This window comes from Mycteria americana, chromosome 25 (assembly GCF_035582795.1).
Source record: "Mycteria americana isolate JAX WOST 10 ecotype Jacksonville Zoo and Gardens chromosome 25, USCA_MyAme_1.0, whole genome shotgun sequence".
NCBI classification, from domain to species: domain Eukaryota; kingdom Metazoa; phylum Chordata; class Aves; order Ciconiiformes; family Ciconiidae; genus Mycteria; species Mycteria americana.
Window position 1 is genome coordinate 2128781 of NC_134389.1, and position 8604 is coordinate 2137384.

The 8604-nt window shown below is 45.1% G+C and overlaps 1 protein-coding gene across 1 annotated transcript; it reads left to right on the plus strand.

The window, feature by feature from the left end:
* Positions 1–1789: 1789 nt before the first annotated feature.
* LOC142420597 (feather keratin B-4-like) lies at positions 1790–3461 on the plus strand. The gene is made up of 2 exons (XM_075524687.1): positions 1790–1820; positions 3079–3461. The coding sequence occupies exons 1-2, from the start codon at positions 1790–1792 to the stop codon at positions 3459–3461; spliced, it is 414 nt and encodes a 137-aa protein (XP_075380802.1).
* The last annotated feature ends 5143 nt before the right edge of the window (positions 3462–8604 follow it).

Here is an 8604-nt window from a genome sequence, read left to right on the forward strand (position 1 = left end):
CTGCCCTCCTAAAGATGCTGAGCCCACAAGGCATGTACTAGACACCAGAAACTACATGTTTATTATTTCCCATACCCCTCTACTGTGCTCACTCTGGCAGCAGGAACTGCAACTTGGCCCTGCATGCTCCTCAGACCTTCAAGTGTCATGGCAGCATGGGTATGTATTATGCAGCGTGTATCTTAAAGACTTGCAGATAGCCACTTTTCACAGTCATTTCCACAAGGTAGTATCCACCTCGTAAACACAGAAAGAAAAAAATTGTAGATGTCCAGATTATAGACATCCTTCACCATCCCTCGATCTTCTGCCAACCCTTCGAGAGTACGCCCTAACTCAGATGACCATTAGGGTTGCATCGGCAACCTTGACTATCATCCATCTGGCTTTTTAAGGATTTAATTCCAGAGGTATTTCACAGGACCAAGGAGAATGTGTTGCAAGACTTGGAGAGTCCAGTGTGAGGACTCCCTGCTACTGCCTTCCAGGTCTGACAGATCCTGGGGGTTTGGTGTTTTGCCCATGAAACTCATTTCATTTAAACTGACCTCATGGATCACTATATACTTTGGGTGCACACCACAGCCAAATTTTTGTCTGATTTCTTCTGCCTCCAAGTTAACCTTTCCTTTTTGCAGTTTTGTGCTATATTAAGCATTTTTCCCAGCAGGTAAAATACTGCTGTGTGCAAGCCTGTGTAACACCCACACGAAATGGGAAACTACTACTGATGATTTCTAGAAGAGATGATTAAGACAGAGGCCAAATAATTTACCAAACATCTCTTGGCAATTAAGTGAGCCTCTGGGAGGAGATCTTGGGCATGTCTTGTACTTGTTAGTGTTATTATTTGTAATTATAATTCTATTATCTCTTGGCTTAAGTAAATGAAGTTGGTGCCCAGATACCATGAAAATAGAGAGCTCAGACAGTCACTGCTGTCAGGAACTAATAAATGAAAACAACTAGTTTTGGGTACGGTGAAAGGAAGGATTACTATCCCCACTGGAGAGAGCCTCCTGCAGTGAGTGCAGAGGGCGGGTTGTCCTCACCCCAATGCACGCAGGACAACAAGGGCGTCTAAAAACCTCTCCCCAAATTCTTGGCAAAGGTTACACTGGAAATCTGCTCCAGACCACTGTGCCTTAACCGGGACATCTTTACCTTGCCCTGGGTCTAGACTCGATGTTATTTTCTGTTTTCCATGTTGTAGTTTCCCTAGTAGGTTCAGGAGCAAGACCAAGGTAATGTGTCTGTTTATAATAAATAGGAAAAGAAGAGGAGCATTTCCATCCTGCCTGATAAACCCACAGCAGTGCAGATTACAGCTCACAGTAGGGCAGGGACATGGTTCCTTAAATGAGTTTTGCTGTCAAGAGGGAATCATCATGTGTAATCTAATTCAGCTCTCCAATTACTAAACAGTGTAAGCAATATTTTTGGCATGTAAATCCTTTAAAATCATCAAATTTAAACATAAGTGGCAGGAGGACCCCAGCGTTTGACCCCTCACTTTGAACTGTGGTCTGTTACATCAGGTGAGGAGCTGGGTACAATTTTTCCAGTTGTAAATTTATTTATTAGAAACTCCTGTACATAGCTAGACCAGGATCCGCTGTCTGAAAGGGCCCAATGTGATGTTTCAGAACAAAGAAGTTGTTAACAGCAGTACCTTTTGGAGTAACTTGTGCATGAGACTAATTCCTTCCTAGCATTTCTAAGCAAGGGTTTCCTTGCCCTTTTTCACCTTCTTTTTAACTAGGGCAATATATAATAATATTCACCAGGAATGAAGTGGGATAAGAAGACTTCTGCAGCATGTAAATCCCGTTTCCCCTCGCTCCACCCCCCCCTTCAAAATAGGCTGTAGAAACTCACTATTAACATCAGAAAGGCCCTTATATCACAGAGCTGCTTCTCTGTAGCTGTGAACAGGATGATCACCATAACTGAAGACCCAAGGGCTGTGGTCTATGGATTTTTTTTTTTCACTTATTGAGGAAAAAGGGAGTGGGGATAAAAAGGGAGCAGAAAGGTATCTTGCCAAGATGTTATAGAAGTCTCTAAGTTTCATCTCCCCTTGCAACTAAAAGGTTTGAAAACCTTTACACCAAGCATGACAAAATCAATACATTATTTTTTAAAAAAAGTCTATTTTGTCAAATCAGCAATCTCTGTTCTACTGTTCTGTCTGAGTTATGTGCTTTGAAGCTTGAACAAGTGGAAGAAGGAAGTTAATTTCTGCAATGAGTAGAAAGAAACCAAAGATGAATACTGTCCCTATTTTGAGATGAAAGATTTCTGTAGGCTGTAACATGGATGTGATACCATTTGACTAATAATTGCTTAACAGCAAATAATATGCAAAGATTCCTCCACCCGTTGACGTGACAAATCCAGGAAAGTTTGTTTTGTAACTAGGAAGGACTGCATGCCCAGAGCATGGCTCAGACCCTGGAGCTGCTCTGAGGAACCGTATAAAAGTGCTTGGAGCACAGAGCTCTTCAAACCACTCGTCTTGGCTTCTCCTTGGTCGTGAACTGAGTAAGTCGGACTTCGATTAAATCTGTTCTATGAATTTAAAAGCTACTTTTTAATAAGAGCTTTAATGTACTTATGTCTGAGCACTTAATATGTCTTTGCCTGTTATTGGAAGAATGTTCTTTTCATAAAAAAAAAAATTCTGTAACTTTTTCAGCATTGCAGGCTTTGGAGGGTATGGGATTTATATGGAGAGCATGGGCCTTCAAGAGATGCTTGCATGTTTCAGAGATAGAATGCTTAATAATTTTTATCTGTGTCTGGGAGTGCTTTGCAACTGAAGACAATAGTTTTAGGAACAGTTTTAAACAAATATTGATAGGTTAATCCTCATCTGTCCTTAATGCCATTTTACTGACTTCTAACAGGTTATCTAATCTTCATTATTTCTGCATATGAATTGCAATCACACTTTATACTTAGCTATAGAAGAGCAACTTTCTGAATATTGTATGGTTTGAATAAATGAGGGCTCCCCTTTGCAAACGCACCTGCACTGTCACCCCTGACCCATGCTCTCCCTACCCTGTGTTTCAGGCTTACTTCCAGCTAGAAAGATGTCTTCCTACAGGCAGGTCTGCAACTATGGCAGCTACTCTCCCTGCGATGTGAGCTGCCCCACACCATACGTGAACGCCTGGAACCAGCCCTGCGTCACCTCCTGTGGGGACTCCCGTGCTGTGGTCTACCCACCACCCGTGGCCATCGTCTTCCCGGGCCCCATCCTCAGCTCCTGCCCTCAGGAGAGCTATGTGGGCACCTCAGCCCCACTGGAGATAGGCAGCTCCTTTGGCTACGGGAGCTCCTTGGATGCCCAGAGCTCCTTTGGGTCTGGTGCTTTCCTGGGTGGCAGGTACTCCTACCCCTGCTATTCCAGCAGGTACACAACCTACCGTCGTGGGAACTGTGGGCCCTGCTAAGCCCCTCAGGGATTCCCTGGGGAGCTGGGCCCAGCAGGGACCAGAGCAAAATTCCAGTCCATGAGTGAGCAGAGGGACATGGTTTTCAGAGGGGCAGCATACCAGGCTGCAGCAGGGGTCCTCAGGAGCTGGGCACGCTCAGCCACCCTGAGAAACAAGCCCAGATACTGTATTTCCCTTCCTGTTGGATTAGGTATCTGATAATAAGATCCCAACTCTATGTTTGAGGGGCTGTTTACTTGAGGAAATATAGAAAAGGCCTTAGTTTAAATTCAAGTGGTTTATAGAAGACTTAACCATCAATGCAAATTAGATCCTGTATATTCTGGTCTCTCATATGGACTGATGTTTCATGGCTTTTGACATATAATGGAAAAACTTCTCAAAGGTCCAGTTTGATTCTGGGAGCTACCCTGTTTCACATAGTCTGGGATTTAAAAAAAAAAAAAAGCCAGTGAAAAACAAATTCAACTCTCAAATGCTGCAAATGCAACAAAGACAGAAGATCATCTTACAAGCTGCAGCTCCCAAAGAAGACAACCATGTCCATCCCCAGCAAACCCTGCAAGTGTATTCTGTACTCTCTGGATTGTTATGTTCTGCTGCTATGAAGTGCTTGTCCTGTTTCAATTAAAGTTTACATTGCATCACAACATTCGCCTTCTGGTTTCCTTTTCTCCTTAGCTTAAAACTGTTGGGCAATGATGCTAAAATGATGCCTCATTTGAGACCCAGGCTCCTCTGGATGTTAATCAACAGCAAAGGACAAGGTATCCTGGTGGTTGTTTGAGTGTTGTCCGCTTATCCACAAGATGTGGACATCCCTAAAATCTTTTGTAAGGATTCTTGGTGGAAGGGATGGGATTAAACAATTGTGCTAGACTGTTGGATCAGAGGTTAGCTTCATCCTCCCACTAGCTTACAAAGAGAGAAAGGAGTTGCCCTCAGTATCTTCACTACATTCTAAAAGCATATTTGCTGCTGCTTAAAGTCTTCTGCTAATTGCAATGCCAGTGCCAGGAATAGATTTCCATTTCTACCCTGGGAAAGCCCTGGCTTCAGCTTCTGCATGGCGCTGGACCCAAACAGCACAGAAGCAGTGGTGTGCAGTGTGCCGTGGGTACATTTGTAGCATGATTTTCTCTAGCTATTAAGAGCATTCTCTTTTTGTGAAAACTGAAGGGCCAAAACTCTTATTTCCAAAGTAACTGAGTGCTTGTAACTGGAAGAAAACTGCCTTTTGGTGCCTACTGGAAACTTACTGTATCATCTGGAAGAGAAATAAGGGAGCTCAGAAGGAAGAGAAATCTTTTCATTGAAACAGAGGTAAGTGGAAAACTGAGGTGGAATGAACACCGGGTCAGTGCTATGCAATATGGCTTTTAATGGGCATGAGAAGCAGAGCTAACAGTTGCAATAACACAGGGAATAAAGACAGATGCTTCAGGACTCTTTATATGACAAAGTTTGTGATATTAAATCATGCATTCGGTATGAGAATTTCTCCTTTCCTTATTACAGCTATATAATTGGAGTTATAGATCCTATTTTTACCCCTTTACAACATACTCATTTTAAAGCAGACTTACTAAGGCAAATGAGGGTTCCATTACTCTTATACTGTAGTGCTGTGGAAGGCCACAAAACAATGTACAAATGCCTACAACACATTAAACTGAACGTTGTTTAACATCGATACTTGCAGTGCACAGATCTTTTTTTTTTTTTTTTTTTTTGTAACTGAATATCCAGCCTGTCCCCAGGAACAGTGCAATAAATGCATAGGTTGGGAAGTATAAACAGAAGACGCCAAAAGCCCGAAGTGTAAAATGGAAAATGTGCTTATAGGTTGAGCTGGCCATATTTTTTCTAATAAATAGCAAATTTGCTCCAAGATGGAGCTTTAGGGCAATGAAAATTTTCAGCTAAAGTAATCTAAATGGGGAGAAAATAAGAGTTTTGAAAAGGAAAAGTGGTTAAAAACATTCTGAACTGTTTAACTTTGACATCTAAGAAAAATCATTTTTACTCTCTGCTTTAAAAATTAAAAGTTGAGATTTTAAAAGGAATTGTTTTCCAGGTGGATTTTTTTCTTCTTCTTCCTTGAAAAATTCTTTTTCTGTGCTGGACCCTGACTCAATTTTATTTTTTTTTTTTTTTTTTTGGCTGCATGTGTGTGTAGTTATACAGTTTGCCCAGCTCTACCTATATGCCTGTTTTTCTGGGCACTGCTGAGAGCTCACAGCTCCTGCTGGCTTCAGTCAGACAGTGAGCTCTCAGCTCTGCTGTGGCTCAGACTCAATTTCCCATCCACGATTTTCTGCAGTGTTTTCCACATCCTGGTTGCTCTGTGCAGTGAACTCCCATGAAGTATTTAGCATGGCCCACAGCTTTCTCTGCTGTAGGTGCTGTACCAGCAGTAAGAGTCTGGGCTACAATTTCCCCTTTCCAGTGATGAGTATCCAGAATTGTAAGACCTGCTGTAATTGCATGCACCCCATAACTATTTGAGCCTCCAAAAAGAATGGAGCCCCTTAAGCCAACAGCATTTCCATGGCCCCTGTAACCAAGACAGCCCCCAGAACCAAATGGGCAGCCCATGCTGAGTGATCCACAGCGGCCCATGGTGCTTTCCTATGGGCAAGAACTGAGAATTGGTCCGGGAAAGTCAGGACAATGGGTGCTGGGTAAATGGCAGCTCTGGAGTCATCACTGGATGTCATGCACAGCTCATTGCAGGCGTTGGCCAAGGGCTGAGGGTAGGTCACCTCACATGGGTTGTTGTATGGTATGCATGGGTCTCCGCAGTAAGACATTGCTCTGCAAAGCAGGTAAGTCTGAAACACAGGGAGGAGATCAGAATAACACCTGATCCCTTGCAATTTGTGCAGAGTTCCTTGCAGTGAAGGCTGTCACCCACTAGTCCCTTCCTGCACCTGGGATGAACATATGACATGAGTGACAGAGAAGCTTGGAGGGCAGCTGGGTGCTCTGCTAGATTGGTTTCCGTAAATAGCCAGCCTAAAAAAAAAAAAGTTTCATCCTAATTCCAAGCTAGACTTGATTCTTTCTGTTTCAAAACATTATTAGAAATTCTGGCTACTTCATAGCTTGGCAGAAGCACTAACTAAGCACAACTGTTGTCGTTCTAGGAGGTTCCTGGATTGTGTGGAAGATAACTTCCTGACAGAGCTGGTGAGTGAGCCAACTAGGGAAGGTTCCCTGCTGGACCTGTTGTTTGTGAACAGAGAAGGACTTGTGGGTGATGTGACGGTTGGAGGCTGTCTTGGGCACAGCGATCACGAAATGACGGAGGTTTTGATTCTTGGAGAAGTAAGGAGGGGGGTCAGCAGAACTGCCACCTTGGACTTCCGGAGGGCAGACTTTGGCCTGTTTAGGAGACTGGTTGACAGAGTCCCTTGGGAAGCAGTCCTGAAGGGCAAAGGAGTCCGGGAAGGCTGGACATTCTTCAAGAAGGAAATCTTAAAGGCACAGGAGCAGGCTGTCCCCATGTGCTGAAAGGTGAGATGGTGAGGAAGACCACAGCCTGGCTGAACAGAGAGCTTTGGCTGGAACTCAGGAGAAAAAGGAGAGTTTATGACCTTTGGAAGAAGGGGCAGGCAAATCAGGAGGACTACAAAGATGTTGTGAGGTTATGCAGGGAGAAAATTAGAAGGACCAAAGCCCAACTAGAACTTAATCTGGCTACTGCTATAAAAGACAATAAGAAGTTTCTATAAATACCTTAGCAACAAAAGGAGGGTTAAGGAGAATCTCCGTCCTTTATCGGATGCGGGGGGAAACATAGTGACCAAGGCTGAGGAAAAGGCTGAGGTACTTAATGCCTTCTTTGCCTCAGTCTTTAATAGTAAAACCAGTTGTTCTCTGGGCACTCAGTCCCCTGAGCTGGAAGACAGGGATGGGGAGGCAGAATGAAGCCCCCGTAATCCAAGGGGAAATGGCTAGCGACCTGCTACACCACTTAGACACACACAGGTCTATGGGGTCGGATGGGATTCACCCAAGGGTACTGAGGGAGCTGGCAGAAGTGCTCACCAAGCCACTTTCCATCCTTTATCAGCAGTCCTGGCTAACTGGGGAGGTCCCAGTTGACTGCAGGTTAGCAAACATGATGCCCATCTACAAGAAGGGCCAGAGGAAGGATCTGGGGAACTACAGGCCTGTCATTCTAACCTCGGTGCCAGGGAAGGTTATGGAGCAGATCATCTTGAGTGCCATCACGCAGCATGTACAGGACAACCAGGTGATCAGGCCCAGTCATCATGGGTTTATGAAAGGCAAGTCCTGCTTGACCAACCTGATCTCCTCCTATGACAAGGTGACCCACTTAGTGGATGAGGGAAAGGCTGTGGATGTTGTCTACCTAGACTTTAGTAAAGCTTTTGACACTGTTTCCCACAGCATTCTCCTGGAGAAGCTGGCTGTTCAAGGCTTGGACGGGTGTACTCTTCTCTGGGTAAAGAACTGGCTGGATGGCCGGGTCCAAAGAGTGGTGGTGAATGGAGTTTACTCCAGTTGGCGGCCGGTCACAAGCGGTGTCCCCAGGGCTCTGTGTTGGGGCCAGTTCTGTTTAATATCTTTATCAATGATCTGGACGAAGGGATCGAGTGCACCCTCAGTCAGTTTGCAGACAACACCAAGTTGTGCGGGAGTGTTGATCTGCTTGAGGGGAGGAAGGCTCTGCAGAGGGATCTGGACAGGCTGGATCAATGGGCCAAGGCCAGTTGTATGAGGTTCAGCGAGGCCAAGTGCTGGGTCCTGCACTTGGGTCACAACAACAAGCCCATGCAATGCTACAGGGTTGGGGAAGAGTGGCTGGGAAGTTGCCAGGCAGAAAAGGACCTGGGGGTGTTGGTTGACAGCCGCCTGAATATGAGCCAGCAGTGTGCCCAGGTGGGCAAGAAAGCCAACAGCAACCTGGGTTGTATCAAAAATAGCGTGGCCAGCAGGACTAGGGATGCGATCGTGCCCCTGTACTCGGCACTGGTGAGGCCGCACCTCGAATGCTGGGTTCAGTTTTGGGCCTCTCACTCCAAGAGAGACATTGAGGGGCTGGAGCGTGTCCAGAGAAGGGCAACGGAGCTGGGGAAGGGTCTGGAGCACAAGGCTGATGGGGAGCGGC

Bases quoted from the DNA above. Each gene is read 5' to 3' on its own strand.
- LOC142420597 (XM_075524687.1), top strand. From the start codon at position 1,790: ATGAAGTGGGATAAGAAGACTTCTGCAGCAT. The intron at 1,821-3,078 runs GTAAATCCCGTT...CCTGTGTTTCAG, and splicing joins TAAGAAGACTTCTGCAGCAT to GCTTACTTCCAGCTAGAAAG.